The following is an 18,769-nucleotide window of genomic DNA, read 5'->3' as shown; positions in this document are numbered from 1 at the left end:
TCTGAATCAAGATTTTCTGCACAAAAGAAGGGTATTAATAATAAAAAATATATAATTTAAATATAGATGTAATTAATTTATATTTTAAATTTATTTTTATTTAAATATATAATATAAAATATATATTTTTATATATAATTATATATAAAATATATATAATATATAATATATTATATATATAAAATATATATAATTTATATATATATAAAATATATATAATTATATATAAAAATTTAATTTTTTTAAAAAAAGAATACAGGATGGATACAATCTCTTTCACTTTAAATAATGAAAAGCATCTTTTCCATCAAATTTAGCAGGCACAGGAATAACCCTACATTTATGTAACAGATTAAATGTCTGGATTTTAATGAAACTCCTTCCTCGTTTCCTGGGATAAAGCTCTTCCCAGTTTCCCAATATCAGAGGGACTCAGCACAGCTGTTCTGGAAGGTGCTGGTTTGCTTTGCTCCACTCAATTAAACCAGCCAAAAAACCACATTTAAAACTCTAAATAGACAACGTGAGAGGCACCTGCATTTCTGCTGATCCACCGTGAAAAAAGCCCAGGAGAGCTGGAACAGAGGAAGAACCAAGGGGGGAGGAGAAAAACCTCTGAGATTTCTAAAGCTTCTTAAGGAATGAGGAAAAAAAAAAAAGCTTAAGGAATCTTTACCTCCAAAGCAATCCTGCCACAGGACACACACAGGGAGGAGGGAGCAGGAAATGCACCCTTGGAGGAGTGAGGAACAGCCCAAGTCCTTCTCCCATCCGAATTCCTAAAGCAGCCCAGGAACAACTGGGGAACACGCCCTGCATGGCTCAGCCCTGCTGGAGGAACCCTTGGGAGCATTGAGCATTCCAAACAATGGTTTCAGGCATTAATTAAAGTTGGGGCTGGTGGAGCAGTGATTCTGTGAAGCCCGAGGTGTGCAAATTCAGTTATTTTAGCCCACCAGCCCAAGTTAAAATCAGTATTTCGAGCTATTTCTAAATGAAGAATTTTTGTTGTAGTCAACAATAATCTATAGGTTTGAAAAGGGAAAATGTTGTTATTGTTGAGGTAACAATATATGAGGTTTTCTTTAAAAATGCACAGTGCTCAAGTATGGTTATATTGCTCAAATATGGTTATATTATATATAATATTCTATATTATAGAAAAACTGTATAAATACAGAAAAACTATTATTACAGAAAAATTAAGATGTTTGTCATCCTACTGCTAATTAAAAGCCAAGATCAAAACTTCTCATAGCTGGAAGCCTTCACTCACATTTTTTGTACCTTCACTCACATTTTTTGTACCTTCACTGACATTTTTTGTACCCTCTATGCTAAAAAAATTTCCTTTTGGAAATCATTTTTTCTGCCTGTCTTCAGAGCTTTAAACAGAGATATCTTCTCCATCCTGGTTTGATTTTCTGCTATCTCCTCCTGCAAATGTCAGCAGGGCTGACCCCACTCATGGATTTCTGATTTAAGAAGCACTTTGGGACGCAGGACATGAGAAACTTCAGATTCTTAAAGCTGGTGCTCAATGGTTCCTGCACCCTGGCTCAGTCACAGCCCTCCACACTCTCTAAACATTCATTTAAAGAAAAGATTTCCCTTCAGAATTAGACCACAACCACTGACATTCCAGCCAAAGCAGCTTTCATCAGATCATTACTTACATTAAGGAGGATTTAGTGCCAGATCAGGCCTCTTCCTGACATGACAGGGAGTCCCACCAAGCAGTGGTGGAAAGAATTTGTTCTTCCCACATCACTGTATTCATTTTTTAAGAATGAAGTATAGTATTTAGTATTTAGGACACACACACACACACACACACTAAATACTGAGAATTTAAATATTTAAATACAGATTTAAAGCACTCCTCCTCCAAGAACTGCTGAGTAAGCAACAAAGGAAATTTAAACAGCAAAGTACAATAGGAGCAACATAAAGTAGCAAAATGATCCAGGAAATATTTTGTATTTCTTATTTATTCTTAATCCAAGACCAGGTTGGACAGGGTTTGGAGCAACCTGGGATAGTGGAAGGTGTCCCTGAGCACGGCAGGGGGGTGGAATGAGATCAGCTTGAAATTCCCTCCCAACCCAAACAATCCTATGATTCCATCCTGAACAAAAAGAATACATCTCAAGCACTCCTTTTAAAACCAGAAACAAACAGAAAATCCCCTTCACACCCTCCCCACCACAGCAAACACTGGACCAGGTTCACATGAGCAGCCTGGCACTGCTACCTTTGGAACTGACAGTAAACAAGGGCCTTTAAAATCGATTTCCATCACTGCACACGTCCTCTCCAAAGCAAATATTTACCCAGGCATCTGCAGAGCCATCAACAGCACAGAGCAGATCCAGAGGGATCCCAGACCCCCTGGCAGGCAGCGTTTCACCCTCCCACAGGCACCACTCACTCACTCCCTCCCAGGCCCAGGAGGAGCCCTCCAAAGAAAAGGATCTGGGACGTGTTTGCTGTACTTACAGCCGTGGTAGGATGCTGGGGACCCTCCAGACTTGCCATACTCCTGCTCTGAGTAGCTGGTGGACAGGTTGGGCTGGCTGGAGCCTCGGCCAAAGGTGATCTGGTTGCTGCCCACCCCAGTGGCCACCTGAGCCATCCTTTCTTTGGTCTTCAGGGCTTGGGCCCTCTCTGTCTTGAGGCGCTCGTCGTCCTTCAGAAGGGACACCAGCTGCTTGGACTTCTCCCTCACGTTGATGCCCTGGTCCTTCCCATCTCGATCGATGTACTGAAAATCTTTCAACGTCTGGATAGCAAAAATATTCTCTTTACACTGCTGGGCCACCCTCTCAGAGCCAGTTTTAATCAGGTAATCTAAGAGAGTGAGGGCCTTGTAGACGTGTCGCCAGTTCTTGCCGTGGTCATTCAGTCGTTTCCAGATCATGCTCATAATTTCAGAGAAGGCCACAACATTGTAGGTCAGATCTGCTATTTCAGTCATCAAGGAACTGGAAGGACCCCAGGGGTCATTTGAGGTCGCTTCCCGAACTTTTATTTCGGCCTCTGAGTAATTGTTCACAATGTTCTTCATCTGCCGTCGGATAGACGAAGTCGTCATTTTTATTTCCCTTTTTCCCAAGACAGATTCCACAACACAAACAGCAAAGGGCTAAATTTGCTCTTCCAGGAACGTTTCTGAACAGCAAAGGCTCCGTAGCAGTGGCGTGCTTGTGACACGTTCCACTACAATCATTTCCTCTCCTCAAGAGAATGACATGAGAAAATGAAAATCATGACCTGAGCGAAGAAAGAAAACAAAGCAGGTTAGTTGGGTCTGATTGTTCTGCACAGCCAGCAAGGCACACACACACTTGGGAGACGTTTTCCTAGATTAATTTTTTCCTCCTCGAATTTCTTCTGATTTTGAAAACAACTTGTTCTTCTCACGAGTCACATTAAACATTGAAGATTAAAAACTTGAAGTGCTGAGCAAAACAAAAGCAAGAACACAATCACGCTGATACAAAGGCAAAATCTGAAAAGCAAACCAGAAACAAAGTCCAACCTGGAGATTTATTTTCCAGTGTAAAGCCTACCTAGAACTTTAAAATTACAGAGCTGAGATGAAACCACAGGAGGAATTCCACGCTCAGCAGCCCTCTAACACTTGGAATCTGCATCCAGACAGGACAAGCAAACTTCCTAAAAATCAACCAAGCCATTTCTGAAACCCTGGGTAAGTTTAAAGCCCTTTCAGTCTCAGGACAGAGGTCCTGTGGCCCAACACACTCCAACTCAAGGTGACCTTTCATGATAAGTAGATCAGAAGGAATTTTTTTTGTTCCCAAATGCATTTACTTTGTTCATTTGAGAACACTCAGCAGATCCACACTTTCTGCTCTGCGGCTTCCACTCAGCACCAAAGAATTTTTAATTCTATGAGAATGGAATTGTAAAGCCAAAATGACTGGCAAGAAAAGGCAAGGACAAGCTGTGGAGCTGGAAAGCTGGGTCAGTTCTTTAGTTAAGGTCACTGTTTCAAGTAAACAGAGGCCTATTAAGCTTTGGAATAAATTACTTGAGCAAACTGGCAGATTCCATGAGCACAGAGCAGCCCTGAGAGCACAAACACTGAGCAGGGACTCTGAACTGAGCTGGCCATGTTCACAGAGATTCCCATCCAGGTGTCCTTTATGTTCCTCCAAACACTCCAAGAACCAACCTCATCCCTCACAGAGACAAGGAAAGCACAGATTTCAAACCTGACATTGTTATAATTCTCCAAATTACTGCAGTGCCATTTCCATGCACAGATTAAACTCCCATTTCTTGGGATACACACAGTTGTTCTCCCTGTGCATTTCACCTGCCACTTTATCCCTCAGCAGGTCTCAATCTTTCATCATTCCTTTCAATTCAAGATTACATTCAAATGTGACTAATTTGCTTCAATTTAGCCATCTTATTATTCCAGGCCAATCTGCTAAAGGGAATATTTGCAAGAGCACTGATCTCTGGCAGGACACTTGGCTGGGAAGAGCCCTTCCCTGTGAGAACCAACATCTACTCCTAACCCCATTTCCTGTCCTTTAACCCACTGCAAATCTACAAAAAACATTCCTGCCTTATGAAAGTTTTATTTCTTTCAAGGCCACGGATGAGAGGCCTCCCCAAAATCTTTTTACAAGTACCCTACAGGAGCAAGTGCCTCCTCACCTGTGTGTATCTCCCCAGTCATAGACAAGTTTCTCACTTTACAACTTCACAGGCTTTTGGAAAAATCATTTTAATACTTCACATGTAAAAGTCCCTGAAGATTTAACCATCCTCACAACACAACTGCTTCCCTTTTCTCTCTCTGAAACCAAATCCAGCCCTTTTTACACAACAGCACAGGAAAAATACTCCAAGTCTCTTAAGTTTTTCAAGTAAGAACAACCCAACGCGGGATCACTTCTGGAGCTGATTAAATGCAACACAAAGCTGTCAAGGTCTAAAAAAACAGAGCAAAGAGTCTTCATTCCCTCCCAATTACAGCCCACTAGGAAAGCAGGCACTCGGGTTTGGAGAAGAAACCAAAGGAAGAACTCCTTTGGAAGCTTCTCTAAGTCTGGAGGAGCACTTTGGAAAAACAATCCCAGAGCAAACACAGGAGGGAACACACTGGGTAAAGAGAAGCCAGCAATTCACACACTTCCAGGAAATTCAATATTTCACTTGTTGTTCTGTAATAGACTCAAAACCCATCAATCCATCAACGCTGAGGGATTCTTCACTTTCATATCTTCAGTCCTGAAAACCAAGGCCTTTCATGAGAGAAATATTAAGGTTTGTTTTTTCCTTTTCTTGATGGACATGTTTTCATCTTACCCCACTCACAGCCCATAAAAACCAACTTATTCTAAAGCTCATCATAAACACCCAGAGGAGGACAGGGTGGAAAGCTGATGGAGCTGCTGCTCCCCTCAGCAGTGCAGCTGTTCCAATGTTCAGGGTCCTGCCCTGGCACTGACCCTCACCCAAGAGCTCTGGTTTTGTCCCTGCTTTACTCACTCTGCTCCCTCACCACACCATGGAAGCCTTCTCCTGGATTATTTCAAATCTTGCAGCATCACAACAACTCCTTTTATCATTGAACAGATCAAAAAGCCAAACACCCCAACTGCATAAAAGAGGGAGAGTTTCTAACACATTCTAACAAATTCTTACACAGAAAGTTTAGATTTCTTTTTTTCAGTGAATTAACTTCTCACAACAAACCACAAGGAAGCACAATGCATTTGCAACTTCAGCAAAAATGTGAGTTTGCATTTTTAACAGCAGAGTTGCAAAGAAAGCAGAAAGTGAGACCAGTTGATTAAAGCTGTTCCTGGTTAGCAGGAAAAAGGCTTGAGCAGATTTCTGTGAAGGTTCAACAGTCTTGGGGAGCCTTCCTCACGTTTGCTCTTGGTACCCATAAGCTATTTGCTCTGATTTTGAGGTACCTGGCATCTCCAAAGGGCAAAGCAAACAGACGTGCAGACAAGAAGGTGAAGCTTACCTGTGTTACCAGGGCTCACCTGGAGGGAAGCACCCCATGCCCTTCTCCCTATTCCAGCAGTTCCATGACACAAATAATGAATTCTCCTGGTGCTCTCCTGCACACAATTGCAGACAGAAGGAATTCTTGCCTCTCATGCTCATCCCTCTCACAAGAGATGAAGCTCAGTGCACGAAGTCTGCATGAGGAAACATCTTTAACTTGCTGAGACTAACACAGAGCCAAGGCCAAGCCACAAAGTCCTTCATCAACTCAGTTCAAAGCAAACAGCCCCACAAATCCACCTATAGACAGGCTTTCAGCAGAATCCATTCACACCTCTGGAATGCAAAACTCCAAGCAGGATTTGTCTGCACTGATAAAATGCCCTTTGTATCAGCCTGAAGGTAAATATCTGCACAGCCCAGCTAAGCATGCACAGGAAATATAGGAAAAGCTTTTAATATCAAGTGTGAAAATTAACATGGAACATCAGGAGTTCAGCAGACATTTGCATAAAATTTTAATTAACAGTATTACAGACAACATATATCCTTAGATTAGACATTTACTGTAAGTCACATGCATGAGAAGGGAGGTTTGGAAAATAGTTATTAATTCAGTCAGTCTGTGATCTAAATCTGCAGAAAAATATCCCAGCCTTGCTGCCTCCCCTCTCACGGGGAATACACAGAGATCTGCTCTCCCTGCTACCAGGCTGCCATGGCAGAGGCAGGTGATGCTCAGGGACCTGCATTCCAGGATAAAGCAGGGAATTCTTGCCCATCTGCAGAGGATCAGGCTGAGAGAAGCTGCTGCCAGGTGCTGACTGAGGAATCTGACAGACAGACACCAACACCACACCTGCACACACAACCCCAATCCCAACGAGAAGTCAGCTCCTATTTATGGCAAAGAAAAAGGATTCCCATTGCCTGACACTAAATTCACATTATTTTCACATTATTTATAATTCACATATCCTGCTTTTCCTGGGATAGCTCTTTGTGTGTCTAAATCCAAACTCACTGTGTTTTAGGAAGTCTCATTTCCCACAACCAGCTCAGAAAAAACCCAAGCACAAACCTTCACATAAAAATCAGGAATATAATGCAGATAAAAGCCATTTTTCTTATACTAAATCCACGCTGCTAGAGAGATTTTCAAACTTCACTTATTCTCTGATTTTTTTTCTTTCTTCATCAATTATTCTCAGAGAACAACTGGCTGACCAGAGGGTACCATTACCCTGCCTAGGATACAATATTCAACTGCAATCCCAAAACCAAACAGGAAAAGGGGCAACTGTGCATCGTGGCCACTTGGAGGAGAGCACTGAGAGAGAGAAGACACTTGGCACTACCCAGAAAAGCCAACAAGCAGAACACTTATTAGCTCTCTCTTGCTATTCTACAGCAGAGAAAACAGCAATTCATGGGAATAAAACAGCAAAATGAAGAGCCTGAAATTCCCATCAATGCCCTTCCTCAACCTTCAAAATTATTTAGGAAACGAGTTACAAATACAGATTGGCAAAGGGTTTGGAGAACAGGGTTAACTCCAGATGAAAGGTTTCAGTTCCATTTTTCACAGCTTAAATGCTTGTCTTCAGTGTAATTTCTGAGGAGAGGAAATGGTTCAAAATTCAAAGTTTTGGAAGCTTTCCACTCCCTTTTACAAATGAGAGAACAAGGTCAGCTTTCACAGACAGCAGGTGGCCAAATTATTTCTTTATTTAAAGAGTTAATGCTGAAAGATAATTCTCCTTCAAATTTATGCATATTCATGAGTGCCAAGGTTTGATTCTGCGCTGGTTTTACAGTCCTGCCTCAGCCTCACTGAGGGAAAGGAGCTGCAGCTTGAGCAGGCTTTGAGCTGTAAAAGAGATTTCCAGACACAAATCTGGTTCTGTTTTCCCCATACCACCTTTTGTTAGTCCTTGTCTCCTTAAATTCCCAGGATTTGAGCTCCGTGGGGAGCTCATTTCTCAGAGTGGATGGGAAGGGGGGTGAGGAGCAAATCTCTGACCTGTCCAACACAGCAGCAGCAGCACCTGGCCACGTCCTTTTGGGACCTGCCAAGCCACAGCTGCTGGGGCTTTGTCCCCCCCAGCTCCCCTGGCCTTTGTGGGGCTTTGTCCCCCCCAGCTCCCCTGGTCCTTGTGGGGTTTTGTCCCCCCAGCTACCCTGGTCCTTGTGGGGTTTTGTCACCCCCAGCTCCCTTGGTCCTTATGGGGCTTTGTCACCCCCAGTTCCCCATGTCCTTGTGGGGTTTTGTCACCCCCAGCTCCCCTGGTCCTTGTGGGGTTTTGTCACCCCCAGTTCCCCATGTCCTTGTGGGGTTTTGTCACCCTCAGCTCCCCTGGCCTTTGTGGAATTTTGTCACCCTCAGCTCCCCTGGTCCTTGTGGGGTTTTGTCACCCTCAGCTCCCCTGGTCCTTGTGGGGTTTTGTCCCCCCCAGCTCCCCTGGTCCTTGTGGGGTTTTGTCCCCCCCAGCTCCCCTGGTCCTTGTGGAATTTTGTCACCCTCAGTTCCCCTGGTCCTTGTGGGGTTTTGTCCCCCCAGCTCCCCTGGTCCTTGTGGGGTTTTGTCCCCCCAGCTCCCCTGGTCCTTGTGGGGTTTTGTCCCCCCAGCTCCCCTGGTCCTTGTGGGGTTTTGTCACCCCCAGCTCCCCTGGCCTTTGTGGAATTTTGTCACCCCCAGCTCCCTTGGTCCTTGTGGGGTTTTGTCACCCCCAGCTCCCCTGGTCCTTGCAGCTGGAATGATGGACAGGGGGGCTGGAAATGTGCCCTGAAGGGCTGGGAGAGGGGACAGCTCTGCCAGACCTGCAGATCACCACCACGACCCAAATCCGACCTGCACCAGGATCTAATTTTAGGATTACAAGCTTTGACAACAGCTCTTTAAAAATAACACATTCCTCCTTCTGCAGCCAAGTCAGGTGTCACCCACAGTGCCACCTGCACATGTTTGTAGGCTTGGTGTGGTTTTTTTGTAGTTGTTCACTTACTAATTTTTTTGATAATATTTAATTATTTGGTTTTGTTTCAGAGGTTATTGATCAATCTAAATTGGCTGATTGGTTTTCTATGATAAGGTAAGACTAAAAGACTTTGGAGAGTATTAAGACTAAATTTAAGACTAATATTTATGACTAAATACTTTGGAGAAATAGAACCATGAAAGATGCATTGTAGTAGGACTCATGAGGGGCAGTTTTAGATTATTGGCTTTAAGGCATTTACAGCATGGTGTGGCAAAAGCTGATAGACCAAGAAACTCTTATATTGTAATTAAAATACAATATAGTGCATTGTAATCAGGAAATAAGTTAACTTCTGATTGTGATACTGTGAATTATAACATCTGTATGGTCTCACCCTTCTCATGAGACTGAAAATGGAACAAAAAAATTTAAAACACCTCTCAGTTTCCCCATGTCTGGGTCAGGAGAAGGGTACTGTCTGACATGGGCATATCTCAGCTGATGCTCCATGCAGCAGGTGTGCAGTGAACATCAGAATATTGCAGAATTACACACCAGAGTGAGGTCAGGCCATTACACACTGAAGCAGAAATGCCAAATGCAAATTAATCCAACAGGGCAGTGAAAATACCTCCCCAAACTCCCCAAAGGAATTTGTTCTCTGGGGATTACCTGCTTCAAGGAAAGCATTTCATCTGTTTTCTCACAAATTGGAAAAAAGAGACCACCCAATGTGTGCCTTGACAGCCTGAAATAAATTCAGCTTATCAAATATACCTGAATTGTATTTTCAGCTCAATTAAGGGCAGGAGGAGACACTTCTCTCCTTTCACATTTTCCTTTTGGAAGGAAAGAGGATATCCAATACTCTTGCCAGAGGATGTGCCTCAGAATCTATTACTAATTAGAAAAGTCCAGCCTTGTCACTTAGGCTGTTATAGAGTGACAGGCACCTGCTCAGGCCCCACAGATCAGCTTGAACACAGGAAGAACTGTAAAAAATACAAGAGCACAAAATGTCAGCTCCCTTCTTTAAACCCCAGTGTTTTCCTACAGAACTGCAATATTTAAAATTCATGTTCACCTAAATGTGTGCTCATGTATCAGATTCCATATTTTGGGGATGTATTTTGGGAAGATACCTGCTACTTAAAATTACCTGATGATTTCATTACCTAAATTGATTTTGCACTTTTATTATTACGAAGCAAACGTCACCGAGTGCAGCTTCTCCCATCCTCCTACACACACCAGACATGAAACCACATTAATACACTCAGTAGGCCAGAGGCAAATGCTCACCATGACAAAGATTAGGGGGGAAAAACAGTTTAACTCTCCATGTTACTACTGGTAGAAGCTGAAGGATTAATACTTTTATTTTATGACACGGATTTCTAAGGAAAAGGATTGTTCAATAAGTACAAGATGCCAAGAAATACCTGTCCATACATCCAAACACTATTTTTTCCATTTTAATTAAGTGTGCTTCCTGCCAGCACAAACTACAAGCCTGCAAAGAAAACAGAGATTGATTTAATATCCTGCTTACATTCATCAATGTCCATTCACGGCATAAAATATTTCAAGTGCCTTCCCTCACAGCCACCAGATTTTGCACAATCATCTTGAAAGTGACCACAATGTCTTAATTCAACTCTAAGAGCTGCTACCAACATCAGACTGCTTTAAAGCTCAGAAATTCAGGTCCATGAGCTGTCTGCTCATGAGATTGGAGTTGAGGAGGAAATCCTTCCCTGGGAGGGTGGGGAGGCTCTGGCACAGACTCCCAGAGAAGCTGGGGCTGCTCCATCCCTGGAAGTGTTCCAGGCCAGGCTGGATGGGGCTTGGAGCAGCCTGGGACAGTGGAAGGTGTCCCTGCCATGGCAGGGGTGGCACTGGATGAGCTTTAAGGTCCTTTCCAACCCAACTCATTGTGGGATTCTGTGAATCAATTGCTGTAAGACTGCAAAGCAGGAAACACATCCCAAAATCCTCCCTACAGGAAGATTCTGGCCTAAGCCCAGGGTTCCAGAGCAGGATCTGCTGCTCAGAGGAGAACTGAGGATGGGATTCCCCAGCTCCTGCCTCTCCACTCTGCCCCACACCAGAGGCACAGCTGCAACAGCTCCAGAGACTGATCCCACACACCAGGGCAGGCAGGGGGACAGGCAGGGCTGGGGCTGCTCACAGGCCACAACACCCAACCAATTAATGCCAAGGTCACTCTAATTACTCCAAAGAACACCCCAAATAAGGGGAGCACCAGCAATTCCATCAGCAGTCTCCAGTTGCAGCTCACCAGGAAAAGCTGCACCTGGGGAGCTCAAACTGGAGGTGGAGTTGATGGTTCAGGTTTGGGACTTGGCTCAGCAGGTGACTGCAAGGACTGCAGGCTGGGGCTCTGGGAAATCTCCTTTTCCTGCCTAAGGACAAAGCAATTCCACATTCCAGGTGGAAATTTGGTCCTTCGCTCTCCAAATTACTAAATTTCACAAAACCTTAGCCCTGCCCTGTTCCCACCCCGATTTCAGCTCAGTCCTGCAACACCGAATGTTCAGCTTTCCCTCTGACTCCTCCAGACCTCTCTCTTATCTTTTCATACTGCACACACCACAGTTTCCAAAATCCTTCCCAAACCAACCCACCTCTCTCTCCCTCTTCCTCTCAGACCTGTCTAACGTGTCCAGCACCATCCCCCTGGCAGGAGCAATTCCAGAGCAGAGGTCCCAGCTGTGCCACCAGCAGCCTGGATCTACACTGGATTCTGGTTCCCAGGAAACAGAACTGAAGAATATTGAATAATATAAAAATAATTCTCTTTGGTCAGCTTCTGTGGTGCTCCAGTTCCTGATTCTGAGCTGTATTTTTAAGTTCAGCTTTGATGGAAGTGAATCACTTAAAGATTTTTTTTTAAATATCAGCACATCTGACATAAGGATTTTGCCTCATTTTTCTGCTTCAAACTTTCCAATTCCTTCATTCATGCACAAAAAAGAGTCATCCTTGTTGTAATATATAAAATATTTGTTTTTATTGTATTATGATTTTGTTGATTTTTGTGGAATTAAGAAAAAAAAATCTGGTTTGAAAATGCCAGTGAATCCCACATTCTCCTATACAGATATACAGAAATTTTCAGCTGTCAGCATAACAATTCCTCAAGTTTTCTGAATCCATCCTCCAGCAGTAAAATTCTACCTACTCTTTTATCTATTCTGGATATTTAGACGGAAAATGATTTGAGTGGGAGGCAGCTTGTTCGTTTCAAAGAGGATGACAAAGACTTGTTACTCAAAAAAAGCATCTGTGCCTGTTCCTTCATTAAAGGTCATTTTCTTCCAGTCAGCTCTTGCAGAGAACATCTTCTACCCCTCAGCTCTGATACCCTGCAAGCAGCAACTGGATCATGGCCTTGGGACTCCAGATATCTCCTAAGGAAGCCACATGGAAAAGGCACCACCTAGCTCTGTTTCCAAAGCAGCTGATTGTGGCTTGGGATGTATTGAATAAAATGCAAGAAATCCCTGGTGTAGCACTGCTCCTCCCTGTCCCTCCCAGAGCTGCCTGGTGATTATTGTTTTGACCATTGTTTTCATGCAAGTCATTAAGAACATTCCCTCGTTAGATTTAGAAGCAGAACACAAAAGTTGCTTAAAAACTCGCCCACTCCATTTTCTCATTATTTTTTTTTTTTCAAGAGCTTTCCACCTAGTCCAAATGCACAGAAGAAATTCTGGCCCATTAACATCCATCAGAGAGCAGTAATGAATTCATCAATATTGCTCCAATCCGTGGGCACCGTGCTGAATCATTTGGTAACTACATCTGCAGCAGGAAGGGCCCATCCAACCCTCCCCACACTGCCAGCAGCCACCTCCCTGAAGAAGGAAAAATGAATGGATGAGATTTCCCCCAGCTCTGGTATCCCTCAGCGTGGGGCTGGTGGTGCCTCTCCACACCAGGATCCCCAGAGCCACCAAATCCTCCTGGAGCTGCTCCCCCTGGACATGTCCCTCCTTTGCCAAGCCACCTGCAGGCTTGCAAGGAGCTTTCAGGGCTCTTTCTTTCTAGAAATGATACAAGGATTTGGTTTTTCCCCTGCTTGTTAATGTACAGTGCAAATATGTTAAGCCTTGAGTATTTAATTTGCAAAGAAAAATAAAACAAAAACCCCTCCACACCAGGTTACTGCAATCACACTGAACTGTGATTTTATTTTTGTGTCAAGAAGTTTTCCTAACAGTGAAAGTTCTAAGAATAAGAAAAGCTAAAAAGCTACCAAAATCAGCCAGCCTTAAAAGAAAATAATTATCAAGTAACATGGAAGTTCAGCTGCCAAAAAAAAGCCCATACCTGTGGCTGGAGTACAACAGTATTAAATTACTGCTCTCACAACAAAGGAAAAGGAATCTATGCTTAAAAAAAACCAGCCTTAATGATATAAACAAAATTATCCTTCAATGTAGATTGGAAAGGACCCTGCCTGCTCTGCCTCGCCCAGGGATGCCAAGGCCGGTGGGCTCTGCAGTTTCCCCTCTCTCCAAGTCCTTTCCTTGTGTTTACACTCTCAGTTCTAATGGCGTCTCTAATTAACCCCAGGAATAAATAGGGTTTGTTAAGGTGGCCCTTACAGAGCAAGCACAGCTAATCGAGCTCTCAGCACTCTGCTGCCTTAACCCAGAGGATGGCTCAGAACATACACTCACACATGTGTCTACATATCCTCAACTCCCACGGCTTAATTCAATTAATACTATTAAATCTTTAATGCTTGCCTTCAAAGGCTCTTTTTTAATTTTTAATAGCTCTCATAGGTGAGCACGAATGTTTTAAGTCTTTCTGCTATATTTTAAATAAACTCCTCTGTTCTTGCCACTTTGATGTTTGCCTTTCTGACAAACCTCTGCTCTGTGAAGCTGTTGTGACTTTGTTTTGTGTGCAAGGATGACATTACAAGCTCCAAACGATATGTTAATCACCGAGCTGGAATCTGGGATTTTTTTAATTCCTCTCACCTGCCCTCCGGGCTGGGAGTTGGCACCAGAACAGCTTTCATCAAAACAATGAAACCCAGGAGGAGAGAAGAGGCAACTGGAGGGAGGGGGCCCTGATTTGCATCTGTTTAGCATGGAAGCGGCAGGCGGGGCTAAATTCTCTTGTGCTCGGCTTTCCCATGGAAGGAGAGACCGCCAAAGTCACCGGATTTTATTTAAATAGTTAAAACAGGAGTTTTGACAAAAGACTGGTCAAGCTGGATGGAAGAATAAGCCTTGTGGCATCTAAAGGCACATCCATTTCACACATGAATGGGCACTGAATGTGGTTTTAATTCTCCCCTTCTCTCACTCCAAATTACCTTGAGACCCCTCCCCACCTTGCCCTGCCCCGTTTCTAAATTTTGAATTTGTGAGACAGGAGATAAAGCTTTGACAGAACATTTCAGGCCTTTCTGTAAAGCATAAACTACAACAAGAAACGAAAAAGAAAAACAAAACAAAACAAAACAAAAGCACAGACTTTCCTCCTCCTTCAAAGTTTATTTTTCTTCTAAATAAGAAAAAGAAAACCCTTCTTAAAGTAAAACTAAAAATCAGCATTTCCAGGGACAGGAAAAGGCACTATAGTAATATATACACTATCCAAGCTGACACAAAAAAGAAGAGATTAAAAGGCTGGCTGGAAGCCAAGGCATCCAGACACAATTTTGCACAGAGCATAGAGAACAAAAGTGTTCCTGCATTCAGGATGTTGGAGCGAGTTTCCTGCACTCACACCTGAAAGCAAACAGCACTGAAAACCAGGGATCCCAGTCAGCCCCACACCACCAGGTCCCTCACCCCTCAGAGTAAAGATGTGCTCACACTCTGCTTGATCCAGACCATCCCCTGCAGGACAAACCCCCCCAATAAAGCAAATGAAAAACAGAATAATAAAGACAAGCTACAAAACCCTGCTGCTGTTCCTCACTCCTCAACATTTCAGCAGAGCGCTCCCCAAAATTCCCAATCTCCAGCCATAAAACACGTCCTGACTTTTAAAGCCCATGTAAATACTCCTGGAGGCATCCTATGGTTGTATTAGGATGAAATTAAATATCCACAGCCACTATTGGTTGGCAGACAGACACCAGAATGGCAATTGCAGCACTCAGTGTGTGTAAAGCAGCAGGCCAGGCAAAAGCAGATTATTCACTAGGTAGTCAAACGTAAAACAGAGCCAGACATTTCAGGCTGTCTCACAAAGGGGTCAGCGATTTGTAAATTTTAAACACAACATTTAAGCAGTTTTGCAGACTACAAAAATCCTTTGATGATTTACCTCAGTGCTTCTCTGCAATAAACCAGTTTAAAAGTGATTTTGCTGTACCCGGAGCTTTTATACTTCAGTTTCTCTACAAGAATTCTGAAAGCCAAGTCAAACCAATTATAAACGTTCCTGTATTTTACTTCCTTATTAAACTTCCCAAGAGAACCAGTAAACATATAAACAAAAATATCTTTCAGAGGAGTCACCCAAGTACCAATAAAATCTTCAAAAAGCAGCAGCTTTGCTGAAAAAGTATGAAATACCACGATCATAGCCTGGTGCAAGGACAGTCATGCTCTTCTTCTGAGCAGCAGATAGAAATTTCTGCCTTAAAAATATGCAGAAATTGAAAATATTCTCAAAATCTACAGTATTAAATATTGATTTCTGAGCTGCATTTGCATACTCCTAAGAAAAGTAGTCTGTGTCACCTATGCTGTTTATCTGAAAACATTCCAACAGAGGCATTATCTTGACTTTCTGAGAAACTCTTCTAAATTGGTAGACAAAGTTTAACTTCATGAACTCTGCTCAACAACAGCAGCAAAATATAGTAACACTTCTCATAGGTAATAAGCATTCCATCCTTAAAAAAAAAAATAATCACTGCAAGCAGCAGAACACTGCAAGAAGGAATCAAAGCCCTGCAATAAGGCAGGATGGGCTCAGAAGGCAAATATTTCATTAGATAATACAACAGAGGGGAGTTTGTGCTTTCCAGTGGTCATTAGAGAAAGAGGTTTCCATCAAAGAATTAAATACCTGGGCAGGGGCATGTTAAAGATGCATCAGATCTTCCCTGGATGTGAATATTGAGGGTAATGCCTGATCAGGAGCCTCTAACCAGACATTACCAGCCACAATCCAGCAATGGCACAAAATGGGAGGGTTTCTCTGATTAATTAAGTGAATAATTAAAAATATTCAAGTTCTGTTTTTCAACTACCAATTGCAGTGCTTTGCTTTACGTGCACCACGTGGCAGAGCACGCTGTGCTTGACCATCCCCACCAGAGAACAGGCATGTCAGAACAGCTCTGCAGATAAGGATTAATTAATGATCTTCAATTCTGGCTGATTTCATAGGTTAGAGCAAACATCTCTGCCTTACTGCTGTTGTCACAAGCCTCATCCCTGTCCAAACAGAGCTGAAAGTCAGTAGAAAAGCAGCTTCAGCAGCAATTGGGTCAACAGATTTGGCTGAAGAAATCCTCATCACTAAAAAGGAAGAAATAAATAAAAATCAGAATGATAAAACTGAGGTGATGCTTGGGGTCTGCTCATCCCCAGGAGGAACCTCCTGGAACAGAATTCCCACCTAGAGGGAAACGTGCCTGAGGGATTCTTTTGTGCTGCCATCTCAGGGGAGGAAGTTACCTTTGAAAAGATTTTCTTTGGTCTCTCCCTGAGGAATATCAGAACTGTTTGTATCAGTTCTTTCACTGGGGTTTGTCCCACGAAGGTTTTACTCATGAACACCACAGCTCTTACACCAGTGAGCAACTTACTCATGCGATTACTCCCAGTGGACTCAGAAGAACTGTGTGAGAAAGGAGCTTTGCCAACCTAAAGGTTGCACAATCAGGGGGAAAAAAAACTTCAACCAAACCAGGGAGGGGGATAAATTGCAACTGACAAAAACTACAATCAAGCAATAGCTGGTGCCAGATTGTTATTTAAGTACAAGGAAGTGATTTAAACAGGAGCAGTTGTAATAAGATTATACGATTCTCTAGTAAGATTCTTAAAATGTCTTTGTTCTAGCAAAGCTCTGAAAAGACCATTGCCCTTGCAAAGGTTCAGAAACTACTAAATTGATGTTAAGTCTAGAAATTAATATGATTTGGGAGAATAAAGATAAAAATGTAAAAGAACTTCCCAGCCATCATTAGCACCCTGTCACCCATGCTGGTGTTTTTCTCTAGCAGGGGTACCACGTGTGCTGGAGCATTTCTTGGTGGCAAAACTCAAACCCATCCAACAGAAGCAGGGAGCTTGCTCTGCCTGGGTTTCTGCTTTTAAATAATGAAAACTCCCAGGTGGATTGTAGAAGCCATCACATTATGTAAGTGACATCTCCAGAAGGGCAGGGGAGTCTCTATGAGGTTATACAGGAGAGAGATTAAATCAGTGTCTGGCTGCTGAATTTTAGCCATGACCCCCAGACTCCACCACGAATTTTAGAAATTTGTTCTAAAAGTCCAGCCCCCAAAATTGGCCATAACTCCTGCAATACTGAAAAGCAAACAAGGCAAGGGAGTCTCCAGATTTCTGTCTGGTAGGGTGAACATAAAACATCTCTAACTAAGGTGTCTGGCATGGTTTTAAACTCATAAGTAGCTTTGAACTTTCAAAAAAATAATTTATTACTTAATTTGTACGAGTATTGTTCACTGAGTGCTGCATTCTGAGAAACAAAAAAAGCCTCAAAGAGCCAGGTCTGTCCCAAACCTCTGTGTAAAAGCAGCACAGAGGCCTTCTCCTGCCTGGGCCAGCCTCCAAACTCTCCTGGACCTCATGACCATTTAGGATTTATTGTATGGTGACACGAGAGGCTCAGACACTGCAAACAACATGGCTAAAACTGCTCTGGGAGGAGAGGCAGGAGCAGGGTGGAAGGAAAGGCAGGAGAAGGAGCAGGGTGCAAGGAAAGGAAGGAGCAGGGTGGAAGGAAAGGCAGGAGAAGGAGCAGGGTGCAAGGAAAGGAAGGAATGGGGTGGAAGGAAAGGCAGGAGAAGGAGCAGGGTGCAAGGAAAGGCAGGAGCAGGAGCAGGGTGGAAGGAAAGGAAGGAGCAGGGTGGAAGGAAAGGCAGGAGAAGGAGCAGGGTGGAAGGAATGAAAGGAACAGGGTGGAAAAAAAAGGCAGGAACAAGGTGGAAGGAAAGGCAGGAGCAGGAACAAGGTGGAAGGAAAGGCAGGAGCAGAGTGGAAAACTGCAGAGGTCTCACACACAAATTTCAGCTGATTACTCCAGACAGCTCAGGGAGCTCCACTCCTGATGGCAGAAGGAAAACTGTGCCTTGAGAAGAATTTGTGTGGATCACGACAACAAAACAAGAGTGTGCTTGAGGCTCCTTCCAACCTCCCCCAGGCACCTGCAGCACAGAACACAGCCAAGGGGAGCCTCCAAGGTGGAGCTGCAGCCAGGCCTGGGCTGGGACTGGTTGCACCCAGTCCCAGAGCAGAGGCAGCTGCACTCCCACTGCCAGCGGGGACCTGTCCGAGCCTGAGCTCTGCTACCCCACCTGCACAGAGCTGGGCTTGGCAAGCCGAGGCACAGGAGGCGTGAACAGCCCAGGCCTGACCTTGAACACAAGCTCCAGGCACCAGTTAGAGGCATTTATGTTAACAGCCCTGGGTGACAGGAACCAGAGAGACACACTATTAACAATTAATGTAACACAGGGTATTGGCTCTGGGATCAATTCAGGTTCAATTTTTGTAACAATACTGGAAAAATGAGCTGGAAATTATCTATAC

General features: G+C 43.5%; 1 protein-coding gene across 2 annotated transcripts in view; it reads right to left on the bottom strand.

Moving 5' to 3' along the window:
* Positions 1 to 18,769, bottom strand: part of EPN2 (epsin 2) — a 44,724-nt gene that overhangs the window by 22,173 nt on the left and 3,782 nt on the right. For both annotated transcript variants that reach the window (XM_066560520.1, XM_066560521.1), the window contains exon 2: positions 2,500 to 3,273. In XM_066560520.1, the coding sequence (XP_066416617.1) occupies positions 2,500 to 3,094 (595 nt within the window). In that variant the 5' untranslated portion in view covers positions 3,095 to 3,273. The remainder of the gene's footprint in view (positions 1 to 2,499; positions 3,274 to 18,769) is intronic.

Source organism: Molothrus aeneus, chromosome 16, assembly GCF_037042795.1.
Source record: "Molothrus aeneus isolate 106 chromosome 16, BPBGC_Maene_1.0, whole genome shotgun sequence".
NCBI lineage: Eukaryota > Metazoa > Chordata > Aves > Passeriformes > Icteridae > Molothrus > Molothrus aeneus.
Note: the sequence above shows the minus strand (reverse complement) of the source record. Positions and strands in the feature narration are given on the sequence as shown.